The sequence below is a fragment of the Pyxicephalus adspersus genome, chromosome 5 (genome assembly GCF_032062135.1).
Source record: "Pyxicephalus adspersus chromosome 5, UCB_Pads_2.0, whole genome shotgun sequence".
Classification (NCBI taxonomy): Eukaryota; Metazoa; Chordata; class Amphibia; order Anura; family Pyxicephalidae; genus Pyxicephalus; species Pyxicephalus adspersus.
The window spans coordinates 145,405,131-145,424,043 of record NC_092862.1 but is presented as its reverse complement, the minus strand read 5'-3'; the positions used below and the strand labels follow the sequence as shown (position 1 = coordinate 145,424,043).

Here is an 18,913-nt window from a genome sequence, read left to right as displayed (position 1 = left end):
TGGACACACGTTCATAGATAATCTATGGAAACAGGATTTGCAATAGGAAGAAAGCAGGCTGACATTTATTTTTTTATTTATTTTTAGTTATGTGATTGTATTTGACAATTACAGTATTAGGAAGAGACACACTAACACCTTTAAGATGCAATATTCAGGTCTATTTGGGGAATATTAGGAATAGAAATGTTTTTTTTTAACTTGTATCTGTTTTATTTTCAGGGGTGCCTGCTGTATTTGTGATAATCTGGGCGCAGGAAAGAGCCACGTTTGCAGATACAGAGTGAGTACAACATTCCATTAAGATAAAGAGAACCTGACATAGTGGATGTAGCCATATTCTGAGAAGGGTCAGGATTTGTGGTTACTTTCCTGTTTTAATTGTTGGTATAAATGTTGTGCTAATGTACCATGAATAGGGCATATCATAAATAGTGCCAGGGGTTCCCCTGAGACCGAAAAGTTATTCTTTTTTTTTTTTTATTAATTTTTATTAATTTATTAATTTTTTTTTTTAATTAAAGGATGTTTCAATAAATAACAATATTACCAATATGGTAATTCGAGAATAGCAAATTTCTCCAAAATTAAATTCGGATAGTTTTCAGAATTTTCCAAAAAGATTTGCTTCAATCCGAATTTATTCGCAGCAAATCGCGTTAAAAAACGTTATTTCTGGTTATTTTTTGCTATTTCACGGTTGCCGTGCAGTACTTCTACTATGTATTCTCTATCTAAGAATACAGGGCACTAAAGGGGATGAATAGGGCCAAGTCCCCATTCATCCCTTGTAGTGCCTGGACATTGTAGTGGAACTGCAGAGGTCATCTGCAGTTCAGTTTTGCCACTGTGACGTCATATGGGAAACTGAACTGCAGTCCTCTGTCCAGGAATTACAGGTGATGATTTGGGACTTGTCCCCATTCATCTATTGTATTGCCCTGTATTCTTAGATAGAGAAACTCTATCTTAGAATACATAGTAAAATCACAGCACGGCAAGAGCGATTGCTGTTGCAGCGCTGTTCTATGTATTCTTACATAGAGTTTCACTATCTAAGAATACACAGCACTACAATAGATGAATGGGGACTTGTCCCCATTCATCACCTGTAGTGCCCTGCAAATTAAATCGTGTCTCTTTGTTCAGGACATAAATGAAACAGAGCAGATACAAAAGTAGCAACGTTACTTTGTATGTCTCCATGTGTTTGTAGACATTGCCCCCAATTTATTGAAGCTCTCCAAGGCTTGAGAAGATCACCTTCAACAGTGAACCTGGGTGATCCAGCAAACCTGAAATAGTCCTGGTCTATTGCTTACAAATAACTTTTAGGAAATCCATTCTACGTTTGCTGGATCACCCAAGTTCACTAATGAAAGTGTATCCTCACCAGCCTTGGAGAGCTTTAAAAAAAATGAGTCCCATTGCATCAGTGTTTTGAGGGCAGCAGCTTCTACAGCTCTTATATTTCCACAGAAACACCCCACCCTCACTTTTATAGCTAGATATTGTCCACAAGGATCACTGGAGGGGGGCAGAGCACTCTATACATGGCCTGTGTGTTTTAATAAAGTTTTTTTAGACATCTGTAGCATTCACAGTGTTCCCAAACTTTTCAAACATTTTATAAACTTTAATTTTTACATTTTTTATAACTTTGATTTCTTTATTTTATTACCTTGTCAGGTTGCTTTAATTGGCTTCATGTGTAAATTGAATCTTATCCCTTTGTTCAGCACATACATTAAACATAGTGGATACAAAAGTAGCATTGTTACTTTGTATGTCCCCATGTGTTCATAGACATTGTATCGGTATGTTTTCTGGTCACCTGCTTCCATGGCTCCTGAAACTACACAACAACACCCCACCATCATTTTTATCGCTTGGTATTAGCAGCCAAGTTTGCTTGAGTCCTCATAATTTTATAACAATTTATAAATTTTATTATTTACTTTTATACATTTTTTTACCTTGTCACTGTGCTTTAATATGCATCAGACGGAATCTAATCCTCTTGTTCTACACATTAATGAAATAGTGCAGATACCAAAGTAGTGTCTTAGATTGTAAGCTCTTCGGGGCAGGGTCCGCTCCTCCTCCTGTGTCACTGTCTGTATTAGTATTTCATTTGCAACCCCTATTTATTGTACATCGCTGCGTAATATGTTGGCGCTATATAAATCCTTTTTATTATTATTATTATTATTATTAATAATAATAGCAGACATTATACCAGTTTGTTTTAAAGGCAGCAGCTTCTACAGCTCCTGAATTTACACAGCAACTCCCTGCTGCCATTTTTATAACTGGGAATTGCCGGAAAGGGTTGCTGAAGTGGGGCAGAAAGACGTAGTGTATTATAAACATCCTATAAACGTCAAAATACTTTTGTTTTGGTTTTTTACATCTCTAGCATGTATGTGTCCTCATACTTTTAATACATTTTAAAAACTTTAACTTTTTACATTTTTTTAGGAAGTTATAATTTTTTTACCTTGTTGGGTTGCTTTATTTGGCTTTATGTGCAAAGTGAATCTTATCAATTTGTTCAGCACATAAATGAAAAAGAGTGGATACAAAAGTAATAATGTTACTTTGTATGTCTCCTTGTGTTCATAGACATTGTATCTGTGTGTTTTCTGATCAGCAGCTCCTCTACACAACTCTTTGCTGTCATTTTATTAGCTGGGTAATGCTAGCAAGGGTTACCGGAATGGGGCAGAAGGAGGGAATGTACTATACATGTGCACGGTATTACATTTATTATGTATTGTCAGGGTGTCTATAGTATACATCCTGTCCACAAGTGCAGGAGTTTATACTGACTATACCATTTTAGGTAAAAACAGAATCGATTGAGTACTTGTTCTTTTTCTGCCATCACTTTTCTGTTTCCAGCAAAATAAAAGGAAAATTCAGGTGTGAAAATTGCACTGCACGAGTCAGTGACCTGACACACCACCCACACATATGTCTCTGCTACAATACCGGCATGGAAGCCTCTTCTTACTTCTAAACACGTTTGTTTCTTGATGATAGATTCAGTAAAAGCACCAGATGCAAACATTCCAGGATCTGTGTCCGAGGTTGGCCGTCCATGGCCATGGGCATAATGGATGCTGTCTGAAGAGTTATATATGCCAATTGTAGAAATGTAGGATCACAAACATGATACGTAGTAGAGAAGGGGATGAAAATGTAACACATATGTAACAGATTTGTATATATCTGTTATAATTCCCAGAAAAGAAATCTCTGACAAAACTGTGTAAGATACCAAAAAAATCATACAAATATCATTTCTAAACTCCTATGTATGTCAAAAATATTAGTTATTATTTATTAAAATTATTATTAATTATTATATAGGGCAGCACGGTGGCTCAGAGGTTAACACTCTTACCTTTGCAGCCCTAGGTCCCAGGTTCAAATCTCGTCCAGGACACTATCTGCATGGAGTTTGCAGGTTCTCCCTGTGTTTGTGTGGGTTTCCTCTGGGTACTCTGGTTTCCTCCCACATTCCAAAAACATACAGGTTAATTGGCTTCTCCCTAAAAAAATAAATGGTCCATTAGACATATGACTATGGTAGGGACATTAGATTGTGAGCTTCTTTGAGTGACAGCTAGTGACATGACTGAACTTTGTACAGCACTGCATAACATGTTGGTGCTATATAAATGCTATGTAATAATAATAATACTCTGGACTGGAGTAGATAGACTATCATGGGAGAACCTGGGTGATCCAACAAACCTGGATTTGATTTGGTCTTGGATTGAAAATATTTCTTAAATAATAGCCATTTACTTCTCTAGCTTTCATAAATCAGGTCTATAGTAAGAAAAGATGAACTTACACCATGCAAGGGAGGGAAGAGAGGAGAACAGAAATTATAATGGAATCCTTAGGGTAAATTCACATGGACTTCGTGGTTACTCCCATCCATTACCAACGTCTATGGCCGACACGCAACATGTAATATCTCACCTGCAGTCAGTCACAAATAATAAATAGGGGGCAGTAGTGAGCAGCTCCGTACCGCCCACTGTTAAACGCGTCAGTTGGGGTGGCTGAGCGGATGACAAGATGCCAACCACCAGGAGCTGCCCAGAAATGCCTGGTTACTCTCTGAACCTAGCTTTCATATAAATTCCATTGCTTTTTCCATTTCATGGATTTGTGAATTAAGTAATGAAATAGAAAATAGATAATACCACAGTAAAATAAGTAATATAATCCAGTATTGTCCCATAGCAATGCTTGATGCGGGGGAGTAATTGAATTTGGAGAAAGGATCAATACATCATTCTATCTATACAACAATGACAATATGGTCCAGTAAGCAAGTAGAAGAAATAGCAATTTTACAAAAATACCTAAAATTGAATGCCCAATAGAAACACGTTGGTTTCCTTTTATGGTTTGTATCAAAGAGAATTTAAAGGGAGATAAGGAGATATAAAAGAACGATAATGCTTTATATTCCAGAATGAATACATTATGCCCAGCTCTCAGATTCTTTGAAGCTCTTTCAATGGATGGATGTAACCCCAAAAATCTATGAAATAACGGAAGTGAAATGTACAGATAGGAGTCCGTAAAATAAAAGAGTCCTCTGACTCAAAGTTCCCCCAAAGCTCCTGGAAATGATGGAGCCCATTTTGCTGTTGTTGATGACCTCGGCTGTACATAATTGTTGTAATCATTCCGGACTCGGCTGATTGACTGAATGATTTGCTAGTTTCAGACAACAGCGACTCCGTTCCCCTAAGACAAGCAGTGGGCAAGCCAATAAGTCATTTCATGTAAGAAAGATTGCACAGCTGACTGCTCTCTTGATGAAGAGCCCATGTTGTGTCTTATAAATTGGTTTTTGTGGTCACCGGTGACTTCTGTCAGATGATAACTAGCTCTTCACCACGGCTCCGAGCTTACAAGCAGAATGAGCTCGGAGAGAGATCTGACCACGCTGCTGCATTTCTTAACCAACATCTTTATTATTCCTGTAATAATTCATAGCTGCCAAAGTGACACAATAGTAAGACTGACATAATAACTGCAATCTATCGAAAGCTGAAAGTTAATAAAAAGAAGTTAATTGTTTAGTTGTGTGCTCTTTATTAGAGAATTAAATGGTTCCTGCAATCTTCTGCACAGACTGGAAATGGCAAGTATAGATGCCAACCAGACTCTGGTGCAATGCACATGTGCAGAGAATAAGCATTTGATGGGAGGAGAACATAAAGGGATGGCTCATCAGTGTGCCGCTGCACTTTAATTGTCCAATCATATAGCAGGGTATTCTCAAACTAAACCAGCAGGATGCCTGGATCACAAGACTGTAAGTGATAATTTATACGTTGTCAGTTCAAGCGGTTGGTTTAGCTTGGAGAGGCAGAACCCGTAGGGGGCGCTAAGGGTTGCTCAATGATGGCGTGAGCCCTATGATAGGCCAAAGCACAGAGCCTTATAACAGCCTGGTTTTCTCCAGAGCCTTTAGAGGTGGGGATGTTGCGCTGCAGAGTGTTCCCAGGTTGTGGTCCTTGGGCACACCAGGGTGGGCAGAACAATGTGCGGTACAGAGTCAGCGGGCAATAGTCAGTGAAGGTCGGGGTCGAGGCAAGCAGCAAACAAGCAAGGTCCGAAAAAAGCAAAGGGTTAAGTACCAAAAATAAGATACTGGTGACATGGGGGTCATTGAAGACAGGGCAACACTGGAGGCACAGGTGACACGGGGGTCACCAAAGACACGGAAACACTGGAGGAACAGGGGCCACTAAAAACAAAAGGAATAAAGGAGATACATGAAACACTAGAGACACTGGAACAGCACAAGGGAACAGGGTAAGGAAAAGCAGACTGGTAACAAGGGGTCTGACCATAAGCTGGACTGGGAAACACTCAATCAGGCAACAGGTAAAAAGAAAATGCTCAGCAGAGCTAGGCGGCTCAGCAGTAGTCTAAGGCAGCGGTCGCCAACTGGTGGTCTGCAAGAAAATGTTGGGGGTCTGCGGCTCTGGCTGGTGCACCCCTGAGCGGGGTCAGGAGAAGGACCCCGCTGGCGGCCAGACGCGGACCATGTCCCACGTACAAATCCCAGGCTCAGGGAAGTAGGCGGGCTGTGTCTCTGGACATGACCCGCCCACTCTCCCATCGCAGATCTGAGCCCGGGATTGGAGAGCAGGCGGGGTTATGTCATGTTGACTTCACTATAGGGGAGGTTTCTTCCTCTTTGACACCCGGCTCCCCCGCACATGCACGTTCAGGAGCCGGTAATTTTGGTGGTCTGGGGGACTGAAAAGGTTGGCGACCACTGGTCTAAGGACATGTTGCTCAAATGCTCAGTGCTCTGTCTTAGCCAGCTAAATTGTCCATGCTTTCCATGTTTTTGTAAGACTCTGCCATGTCCTGCACCTGGCTTCAATTCAGCAATGCACCATCTTGTTTGCTGCTTAGGAGCTTAAAGTTCATTGAGGCACAGTGGAAAAGATGAAACTAAGTTAATTAAATCCTAAAAGCTTGAACAGGATTCTTCTTAGGTCAAAGAAACAGATGTATAAGCCACAGTGTAAATACTAAACTATGAATCTCTTCCTACCTTGCTGATCCCATTTTTCTTATTAAACATTAGAAAGAAATCTTGTCACACTTTAGGTCCTGGTTTCTTTTCTTCACACCATGCCATACAAATTAATGAGCTCCTTCTCCACCTGGCAAATCCTTTCATCACCATGGGCAGGCCACACATTGAATTCTACTAGGAAGATCTGAAAATCATTGGTATTGAGTCCTGACCTCAGAAGCTTCCTTGTGCAATTGTAGAGGATCACCTGATAATTTCTATGGTCCCAAAACTTTGGACATTAATATTGAGCACTATTTCCCTCACCACCACCATTTATTACATCTTCCCTTTTATGAGAAGACTTTTCACATAATATTAGAGTGCATCTGTGAGGAATCGGTCACCACTGGTGAGGTCAGGCACAGATGTTGGATGAGAAGACCTGGCTCACCATTTCAGTTCATCCCAAAGGTGTTCAGTAATGTTGAGGTCAAGATTCAAGTTCCTCCTCTGGTGACCCCATGTCTTTATGTAGCTGGCTTTGTAACCCGGGGCACAGTCATGGGGAACAGAAAAGGGTCTTCACCAAACTGTGACCACAAGGCTGGAAGAGCACAATTGTCTAAGGAGGGTTTCTTGAACCTTTTACTATTGGGGAAACCCTTAAAATATCATTCAGGCCTTCTAGAATTAATTACAACCCCCTTTAATGGAGACACTGTAATTCCATCATTTGCATAGGCTGGGGTTCATGTATTTTATATAGCTTTAATGGTAAGGGTTTTATTTTATTGTATTTATCTAGCACCAACATATTGTGCAGTGCTTCTCAAACTCCACAGTCATGTCCCCCTTCAGGGCTCACAATCTCAGGTTCTCAACTTTTGGCCATTTAGGCTTTCCATTGAAGCCATTGGAAGCCATTGCAGACGAGTTCCTATTACGTTGGTACACAGAGAAATCTTCGGGGGATGGGACAGTATAAGTCATTACAAACCCACCCAGGCAATATGAACATGACATTTTTTAGAACAATGCAAGTGACCACATGATAACCCTTCCCATATATCTGTATTGAGAGGGCCCTTTAAATTGACCATTTGATGGTTTATTTCAGGTTAAACACAACAAGACTGAACCCAGGCCTCGGGATTTTAATTTAAGGTGGAAACAATCAGCCGGTGTTCCCTGTGTTAGACAACATGAAATAATATCAGCGGTTGCCTTGTACTTGGAATTTATTGTATTTTGCAATTTATTGAGCACTCCGAGTTAATTGTCCTGTTTACCATTATGCCGGCCCCGTTTCGATTGATTTTCTGGTCCTAAAAGCTTACTTTTACTGTCTGCTGTGGCTCTGAGGACATTTATAGCAATCGATGTGGGAGATGTGAAAGTTAGCGTGTCGCAGAGATCTGTCTGCATCTTATAGAAGAAGACATAATAAAGCGTGGCCTCCATGTTAATTATCATTGCAGGATTGATGCTGCTTATAGATCGGGTGCAGGAAATATTATACAGAGCCGTGATGAACTTTAAGTTGTTTCAAAACCAACTCTTTACCAAACTGCAGATCTTTTATTGGGAAAATAGATAATTAGGTTCCATTAACAAAACCGCAGAGTATTCAGACTGTGTTGAAGTCAGGGTGCTCATATCATGCGGTGATGACTTTTATAATCCTAAAACAGCTAAATGCAAGGTGAATCTTTATGTTCAAAGATGTCCCAGCAGAGGGAACTTTAAGGAAAGACCAAAAGGACATTTTTAAGACTCTTAAGGCCATGGTGTTCTCATTCCTTTGTTTCTTCTCATTGAGTCCTGCAGCTTTGGTTTTCTAAAATAAAACCCCCTATTACAGCTATATATTGGATTAGCAGTTAGTAAATGCAATTGTTTTATTGCAAGGCTTGTCAATGCATTCAGGTTGAAGTTAGGTTGCAATGCCCTTTATTTACAATGCCCATGCATCATAGAACTACAGCAAAATGAACCCGTGTTAAAATGTGGCTAGAGTTTGTCTCAGTTTGGTTCTGTTCAGGCAGACTAGTCCATGAATTCTGGGTTTTGGATTCCCCATTCTGAACTTTATTGACATTCCCTCCAAATCAGTAAGAGTTGGGCCATATAAAGAGGGAAAGTCTCTCCAAATATGTGACAGTTAGGAGGTATTAAGAGGGACAATCCCTCCAAATCAGGGGCAGTTGGGGGGTATGAAGAGGGACAGTCCCTCCAAATCAGGGGCAGTTGGGGGGTATGAAGAGGGACAGTCCCTACAAATCAGGGGCAGTTGGGGGGTATGAAGAGGGACAGTCCCTACAAATCAGGGAGGGACAGTCCCTACAAATCAGGGGCAGTTGGGGGTATGAGGAGGGAAAGTCCCTCCAAATCAGGGATAGTTGGGTGTATGAAGAAGGACAGTCCCTCCAAATTGGGGGTAGTTGGGAGGTATGAAGAGGGACAGTCCCTCCAAATCAGGGATAGTTGGGGGGTATGAAGAAGGACAGTTCTTCCAAATCAGGAACAGGTGTGGGGTATGTCAGATCTCAGGGAACCCCACCTAAAACCAATTTATTAGGGTTAGGAAAGAAAAGCCAGTGTCATACAGCCATCATTAAATAGGAGGTCAATCAGCCACAGTTCGATGAAACCCCCAGCAACTTCTTTCTTAACAATGACTGGTCTAATTAACCCTTTGCTATTGTGTCTTCCATCAGGTGCTGGGATCTGAGTGCAGGGAATTTAAAATGGATCATACAAGGTCCGATCTTGGCTGCTACAGTGGTGAGTTATATCTAAATATTTATGTTTAATACATACATGCTTAAAAATACAAAGTATATATTACCTCCCATCATCGAAGATCATTGTACTCCCCCTGATTTCATCTGCGTTCCACTCTAAAAGAATTTTGCCATGTTTGTTCAGGCATCATCCAGGGTCACCATCTACTTGCAGGACTGAGATGCCACAATAGTTCCTGGCTGTGGTCACCAATGTGTGCCATGTGTGATCAGCTCCGGATGCAGCCTCGCACCCTGTGACGGGTAACAAAGTTACAATTTTGAAGCCCGAACACTGGTGGGAGAGATTAGGGAATGCCGCATTTATTTCACTACAATAGATCCCTATACCAAGATGGTTTACACCTCTACATTGGGTTGCACTATAAGGCATGTGAGTTGTGGCGCTTTAGCTTGGTGCATTCAGGTGTCATTCATGATGAATATTTGAATATGTAATGATGAGTGCCAAATACAGACAAACATACAACCCAGTAAATTTTAAAACCCTTTTACAACATGTTAACTTTTTTGCATTCTCATGAATTACGTCTATTGGTGGCACATCTTACCGCGTATTACAGCAATGCAACTATCTGGGCAACTTTTAGCTTTACTGAAATGAAATTCATATAGCAGCTGAAATATTTTCCTCCAGTTTGTCTGTAAAGAAGCAAAGCCATAGACAAATGCCCGCTCAGTCCGGGAATATTTTCAGACGGCACAGAACATATTTTATTATTCTCACTGTTTACAGGACTAGCTGTGGTAGAATTTATGCGGTGTTCCTGTACGTGGCATTCACCTTATGTCACGCAATAATTGTAACCTTAAGTTTTCTTGGACCTTTCTGACCTTTAAGTGACCAGTGGTTGGATTGGAAGAGTTTTCTGCTTTTTAAATTGGAATTTTAGTGTGCAATGTAAGGCGACACAATTATTTGTTTTTTCTGAACTTCTACAATGATTATAATGAATTCAGTAGGAATTGTTACGACCCAGATTTGAAGGTGTCAGAATTTGGATTTGTGGAGAGGAAGCAAATCTTAAAAGACCCAGACAGGGTATCCAGTGCCACTTAGAGCAGAATGTGAGCTTCTTCCACGTCTTCTTTCCTTCCTGCTGACCTCTGATATCTGTATTATGAGCGTCAACTTTAGCACTCTTTTTGGAGCGAAACTATTTTATGGTCTGGACCTGTTTAATCGTAACTCAGTTCTCACTCAGTAAGCACAGACAAAAAAATGACCAATTATTGACTATTCCCAGTGTAGATGTGAGCCATTACATGGGTGGTCCATATATAAAAAGGCCTTTAGAGTATGAGAAGTGTGGTGGTCAGTGAAACCTTACATTGGTGGTCAGAGAAGAAGTGGCCCCTAAATTGGTGATTAGTAGAAATGTTCTCCCATTGGTTGATGTAGAAGGAATATCATTTGATCATAACTAAAGGAACCCCTACTACCTGTGCATAGGTGAGCCCTTACATTAGGGGATCAATGTATGAGTAGCCTATTGGATTGGAGGTTAGTGTGGAAGTGACCCCTTAAATTATTGGTCTAAGCGTAAGTTGGACTTTATAATAATGGTTTGAGATGGAGTCACCCCTTACATTGGTGATCAGTATATAAGTGAAACCATACATTGGTTATTCGTATATATGTAATGTTTTATAGTGGTGGTTTGAGAAGAATGACCTCTTACACTGTTGGTCAGTGTAGAAAAGACCCCTTATATTGGTAAATGACCTCTTGGGGGTCAGTATCGAAGAAATATCATTTGATCATTACAGAAACCCCTAACATAGGTTAGCACACAGGTGAGCCCTTACATTAGGGGCTCAATGTATAAGTGGCCCATTGGGTTGGGGTCAGTGTAGAAGTGAAACCTTACATTGGTGGTCCATAAATATGAAATCCTTGGTGGTCTGAGAAGAAGTGACCCCTTATATTGGCAGACAGGAAATCAAACTACCCTTGCTCTCTTTTCGAGGAACCCTTGGAAAACTCTGCAGGAACCTGGTTGAAAAATGCTTTCAACAATATTTTACATATCTTTGTATAATTCTGATTTATTTTTTCCTGTCATTGATGGTAATCTTTTTTTGTTTCTTTCAGGCAAACTTTTTTCTTTTTATTAATATTGTTAGAGTATTAGCAACCAAACTGAGAGAGACCAACGCAGGGCGATGCGATGCACGACAACAGTATAGGTGAGTGCTCAGCCCGAACCTTCCAAACACAATGCTAATAAACCTCACCTGGTCTATTCCCAACAGATCCCAATATCTTCAGTCCAGGAAATCCACTCCTCAGGGGCAGAAAGCCAATAAAAGGGACCTCATTTCCTGATTGGGCCCCCATTTCCCCACCCATAGTCTCTTCTCCAAGTTGTGCCTCTCTTATTCTCTTGCCAAGCAACCAAAGGTATTCTAACTGTATCTTGGCCATCAAGTTTACAGTCAGGTAAAGATAATTAAAAAAAAAACATCAAAAACAGCCATTTCCCTAAATTTCATACAACATGATGCAAACCAACAGACCCAACAACACCAATATAACAGATCAACAGATATAACAGAGAACAGATCAAATCCCCGTTAAGCAGAATATCTATAGAAATGTGTTTCCTCATCCGGGTTATCAATCAACAACTACCACATCCCTTTATCAGATACAGTACATAGAAAACAGAAAGCATGTGTTTTAAGGCAATAGTCAATCACATCAATTATAAACTGATTTTTACCAATTTTATTAAAACATCAACTTCAAATAGTAAAATTTATTTTCTGAACATATAAAAACCATCATAAAAACATTTCCACCATAATGGTGTGTAACTCCAGATAAACAGGGGACTTCACATGATGTAATGCGCTCAACGCGTTTCGCAGAACTCTAGTCCGCTTCTTCGGGAGATCTAGAGAGATCTAAGTTGATGAGATTGATTACTGCCTTAAATGCCATGTTAAGCAGACTCATGCATCAGCATTCCCATGGGCACCACAATCCAATAACCCTGATAAAGACAAGTTTGAAGTCAACAGAGTATAACCTGATCCTTTTTCAAGAGATTGGACAACAAAAATCAAGAAAGCCTAGCTGATCATTTAGACCTGGAAGATTGCAATTGAATATATGGTCCATGCATGTGGCATCATACCAGACGCTTTTAGCAAACCCAAGAACAAAAATGTATTTTTTTGGTTTCCAGCTTACCAGCGCTTAGACATGGTGGCTTCATTAGCTCTTTTTGCCTTTTTTTTATCTGTGAATCTTGCCAATGGCAACACTCACTGTACTGTATCTCTAGCATAGTAGTAGCCTTGTCATATATTAATACCTGTGCTGCAAAAATGACAACTGGACATCTGGAAATGTTTTATTTTTCAAAAATTTCATTTTTTTAATTTATTAATTTGTTACTTTTTTGTTTTATCCAGGAAGCTGCTGAAGTCTACATTGGTGTTGATGCCCCTGTTTGGTGTTCACTATATCGTCTTCATATCTCTGCCGTACACAGAAGTGACGGGGGTTTTGTGGCTCATACAAATGCACTATGAAATGTTGTTCAACTCTTTCCAGGTATTGTGCTTTTCTCTTAATGTATAATTCCATTCTCCAATGCCCAACCATTATAGATATAAAGCAGCGGAGCTTTGATCTCTGGTGGTGGTAACAAGTTTCATTTTATTTTACAATCTGCCCAACGCTTTCCTAAAACCTAAGTAAATATTTAATGTACCAAAAGCAATAAAACATAAACTGTGCCTTGTATTCCCGTATCGCAGATACATAGATTTGCATTGCATTAATAATAAATCCTTATTAAACATTAAAATATCACAAAAAAGTCCAACATCACCCGGTCATATACAATCCTCTGTAATGTCTGCTTGTTCTCCTATTTATTCTCATTTTGGTGTTTGCAAATCACAAAAGATGGAGCTTCTATTTGTGGATAACAAGATATAAGGGGAACTCATACTGCAAAGTATACCTAAAGCTGAACTCCAGGGTTTGCCCCAAAATCCCCCGGCAGTGGTGCTGCCTCTGGACTGCAAAGATGAAATGCTAATTTGTTTCTATGAGGAAGACTTTATTCCCTCAGTCCCGTGGTCTTCTCCTCGGTGTCACCGGCCCTCTGATTCCTCATCCATAAGCCACTCAGGGTTGGGTTCAAAGCTCTGACACCATACAATGCTGCACCAATAGCCAAGCAATGTAAGCGGAGGATGCCGAGGGGTCTGCTGGCAACCCAAAAGTTGGATGGACATGGAGCCATTAGGAAATTCTTCCTCCGGTTTGCAGAACACTGATGTTAATTTCAGCCTGACTATAGCTCAAGGGGCGGCTTTTTTATTAGTAAAATATTACTGTATGCTGGACAGGTCAGGAATTCATGCTTTCAGATTTGAAAAGTTACTGACAGGTCCACTTTAAGCTACAAAGCTCCATTCTCATAGGCAATGAGCGGTCTTTATGCTTCATTTGGTTTTGTCATTTGCATTTGTTCCTTCATCTCTGTATTTATCTATAAAATCATGGCTCAGCTCTTCGAAGTCCCAATCCCAGAATCAGAACCGGCTGCCTGTCTAACATCCTTGGCAATAATAACATAGAATTACATGCTCCATGTTTATAACAATACTGAACTCGGAGAGTGATTGATCAGCCCCGGATCACCCCTTTATTACAGGACAATGGCTGCTGGTCGGGGTGGAGAACTTCCACTGACAATATATAACAATGCTTAAAAGTATCAACCAATCAAATCCAATAAATAATCTCTTATCTTTGTTATACTTCGCCCACATCCCCCATCTATATGTAAAACCAGGCCATGTGCAAACTCCTATAAAGCTGTGATGGGGTAAAGAACAAAACCTCAAAGCAAGCGGAGAAAATCTTTTTATGAAAAAAGAAAAAATGTGCTGATGAGGTGCAAAAGCCTCTAATATCCACATGTATAATATAATAATAGTAATCAATGATTTACCGATGCCTTACCACAATAATGAATAAATCACTGGGGTACCATTCATTCTCCATACCACCCCAATGTACTATTCCGGTATTGTGCAATGCACCCCCACATGTCACATGATGTGAATGAAATAAAGGGACCCCAACAGCTTGTGGATGAATATCCACTAACCCGGACCCTCAATCCCCATCCATTCCTTGGCTCTGATAAAGCTCTCTAAGGCTGCAGAGGATACATTTTCAGCAGTAAAGCTGGGTGATCCAGTGAACCTGGAATGGATTTCTTAAAAGTCCTGGGACCAAATTCATTCCAGCTTTTCTGGATCACCCAGGTTCACTAATGGAAGTGCATCCTCTCCAGCCTTGGAGAACTTTAATAAATCAGGACCCTTGAATCAGACTTTTGTTCAAGATGAAAAAACCTTGAGAATGCATCACACACGCACACACACGACACAATATTCCCGGGATTGTTTATGATTGATACGGCGCTCTTCAGGTCATCCGAAAACCCACATAAATTCTGCCCGGCTCAGCCTATCAGATGAGTCGGAGACGCTCCTCTTTAGCCGGCCCTGAGGGGGGATTGTAAAATCAGCAGAACAAATAAATTGTCCCTGGTGAATCCGGCAATTTTTCCTCGGGATTTAATGAAAAGGTTAACATGAAATGGAGCAGATCTGTGACTGAGCTTTGGCCGGCTCTGCTGCATCTTCTCAGGTGAATGTCATTCTGTGCTCCTCTTATCTCAACACGGGGAATTAACATATTCCGAAAAACGCATGAGAAGCCGGTCACATGATACATGTCACCGACGGGTATTTTTATATTTTTTTATAATCTATTAAAGTCTCAGCAACAAACAAAGCAAAATGTATCTATTGGATTAAAGCGAGTCTATTTATAAAGCAGTGAATCTGACATTGCTGGAGAATCAATCACCTGCTGGAGAATCAATCACTAACATGGAAAACACACAGATTTGGAAGATTCTCAGCTTGGTGAATGTTGGATTCGCTACTTTAAAAAAGACCCCAAATATATTTTACTGGAGGATTCACATAGAAGAGGTAAAAGATGTAATTCCACTATGGGGTCCTTCATCTATCCTGGGACCAAGAGCTGCACAAGAGCGCCCATAATAAAGAGGACCTGTCAGTAACTTTTCAAGGCTGCAAGAATAAATCCCTGACATAATATACACCAATAGTAAAGAATTATTACTGAAATCAATCCTTTGACCTGCAGCAGTGCCTTTGCCTAAGCTAAGATGATAACAAAATATAAAAATAAAGAAGGAACAGGTTTTTTTGGCCATTAAATATGTATTACCAGAAACATATAGCAGAACATATTAAGACAAGATTAAAGTTCTCCAAGGCTGGGGAAGATACATATTCAGCATTGTACCTGGGAGATCCAGCAAACCTGGAATGGATTTCTTAAAAGTCATTTGCTATTTGTTAGCAAATATTTTCAATCCTGGACTAGATCCATTTCAGCATGGTTCACTGATGAAAGTGTAACCTCTCCAGTCTTTGGAGTTTCATAAATCAGGCCCAATATGTCTTAATATGTTCTTCTATATGTTTCTGTTAATGCATATTTAATAGTCAAAAAAGCTTCATTTTTTAATTTTGTTTTACTAATAATGTGGGGTTGGCCTTAACTATTATCTATTGGTAAATGAGTTTCTCTCTGTCCCTCTTATTTTATGATTTAGGCTAAGATAATGTCATCAGTCTGCTGCATGCAGAAGGAAACATTTCCTCAGTTTTCTCTTTCATTGTACAGGTAGTCCCCAAGTTAAGGACATCCGACATACGGAGAACTCCTAGATACAAACGGGGCTTCCCTGCTCACTTGTGTGCAGGATGGAGGCTTGATGGGGGAGGGGGCGGTTTGCATGACTTGCAGAAGAAATCTTTTGCTGAGCTCTTTCTGTAAGCTCTTTTACCTCTTTAATGACCAAGACAAACTCTGCAGTTGTTTCTTTTTGCATATCAAAGCACAGCTTGCTCCAGAAGTTAATGAATATCTAGGCTCCATAAAGTTTTTTTTTTTTGCTTTGTTTGTGATTAACTCACAGTGAGGATTTTATACAATAACTGAAACCATGCTCTCTAATATTATGCTGAGACAAACATCTGTCCTTATTTCAGTAATTAAAATAATCTACCTGATCCGACTTACATACAAATTCAATTTAAGAACAAACCTACAGTCCCCATCTCGTATGTAACCCGGGGACTCTCTGTAATCAGACTGCAACATTGTAACTTGGAAGTGCATTGCAAGGGGAAAGGCTGCAGCAAGGGCTGAATTGTTTCTGAGATATTCAAACAAAACTATTATAAATTCTGCACACACAAACCAGAAATGATGATGATTGTGTCACCTCTGAGCTGGCATTGTATTTGATTTGATAGTGACTCTGGAAGATGCCTGAAGACAGATGGTGCTGTCTTTCTGGAAATAAAATCAGATAAAGACAAACCCAATCATATGTAGATCAAATAGGTAAATGGGAATTTGCTTTTCACATGATTGGATAACTGAAGTATATTATTTACATGTGATGATTCTTCACTCCTTTAGCGAATCAGCCTCAATATTCTGTTTTTTTCACCTGTTAATAAAATCACATGTATATCTGAATAGCTATCTGAGCGTTCTCCTGTTTCTTTTCTTCGCAGGGATTTTTTGTTGCTATTATATACTGCTTCTGTAATGGGGAGGTAAGTTAACATTTTATATTTGTAGACAATGTGAGGGGGGCGATTTAATCATTTTATCACATGGGAGATTTTATAATAATTTGTGAAGTTTTATATCAGGAATTCACATTGGATAAATCATGTTTGAAGATTCTCTTGAACATTTCCTATTTCAAAGCATCCCTGAGGGTTATAATCAGACTTCGCAGAATAGAAATCCCAAGCTTTGTTTTAAATGTGTGAAGAGCTCACATGGAATATACGATAGCTGGGAGCAGAATGTGGGAATCAGCCGATGTTCAGGGTCTAATAAATACTACAATATATGTGTGAATCCTTCCTGGAGGACTCTGGGGGTTTGTTCCAACACAAAGCACATTTTATTTCAGTTGAGGAAGAAAATCCAACATTTCAGGTACAGAGCTGACCAATGCCCCAAATGTGCATAACAATACATATAGAGAAATCTTTTATAAAACATTTTGGATTTAGTAAACTGTGAGCCACTGATCCTGAAAGAATAAAGTCAGATATTCTTATATTAGTTGGTTAGGAAAGTTTGCTTTGTGCACAAAAGTTGGATACTGCAGGGGCTGCATCTCTGAAAGTAAAGTACTGAAGCCAGAGGAGGAACATGACAGCCAGGAAACTATTGCAGAAGAAATATGAAGCACAATGCATTTGCCAAAGATTTGCCCTGGTTGAAAGTAGTGATGGCTAAAGGGCAGCTATGTGCTATGGGTAGGGACCAGGGCCTGTAAAGGAAGAGTCCAGATTCATTTTGATTTATGTCTTAAAAATCCAGCACATTTGGGGGTTCAAAGGGTCCCCCTTTATTCAGGTACCATTAAACAAAGCATGGACTAAATATTAAAATTGAAGGGAACCTGTGGGGTAATTATTTGGGCCGCTCCAGATGCCGGTTTACCCTCAGGATACTTCCAGGTTTATTCTTCTCCTACACACTTTGCTCAGCCTTACCAAGCCCTGGTGAATAGGGACCCTTTGAACCCCTAAAGTACGTTCATATTTGATGCCATGAATCTAAATTCAATTATAACTCAACTGTATATCTTCCGATGACCTAGAACAAATACCAAAAAAGGCACTTGTGTCTGATTACCAATTATAATTATCTATCTATAATTTAAATTCAAAATAATGTTTTTATTAATAAACAGTATTTATATAGCGCCACCATAATACACAGCGCTGTACATTAAATAGGTTAACAAATGACGGACAGAGACAGACAGTGACACAGGAGGAGGAGAGGACCCTGCCCTGAAGAGCTTACAATCTAGGAGGTGGGGGAAGTATCACACAATAGGAGGGGGATATGAAGTTGTGGGTAAGTAGTGAGGGTTTAGGAGACAGAAGAAGACGGGTAGGTGAGGTTAAGCGTTGGATTTTAGGAACTCTGATAAATGTGCAGAAAGTAGGAGCAAGCTGAATAGGACGAGAATGACCATTCCAGAGAGTCGGGTCAACTATAGAAAAGTCATGCGTGTGATGAGGTTATGAGTGAGGAAGTCAGTAGTAGGTCATTGGAGGAACGAAGAGATCTGCTAGGGGGGATTAGGTGAGAATGGCAAGTGGGACAAGATCCATAGAGGGATTTGTGTATCAGGTAGGTAAGTATGACATGAGGTGTGGAAGGATTTGAAAACAAAGCACAGGAGAATAGAATAGGGGTAAATAGAAGCCAATGATGAGAACTACAAAGAGAGGCAGCAAAAGAGGAGTGGTGGGAAGGCTGTGTATGGGGTAGGTAGGTGGGAAGGCTATGTATGGGGTAGGTAGGTGGGAGGGCTGTGTATGGGGTAGGTAGGTGGGAGGGCTGTGTATGGGG

At 40.0% G+C, this 18,913-nt stretch overlaps 1 protein-coding gene across 1 annotated transcript in view; it reads left to right on the top strand.

The window, feature by feature from the left end:
- The window catches only part of PTH1R (parathyroid hormone 1 receptor), a gene marked incomplete at its 5' end in the record, with an annotated part of 89,308 nt that overhangs the window by 66,909 nt on the left and 3,486 nt on the right, over positions 1-18,913 (top strand). The window contains 5 exon segments of the mRNA XM_072413023.1: positions 223-283; positions 9,292-9,358; positions 11,474-11,568; positions 12,802-12,943; positions 17,041-17,082. Coding sequence (XP_072269124.1) covers positions 223-283; positions 9,292-9,358; positions 11,474-11,568; positions 12,802-12,943; positions 17,041-17,082 — 407 coding nt within the window.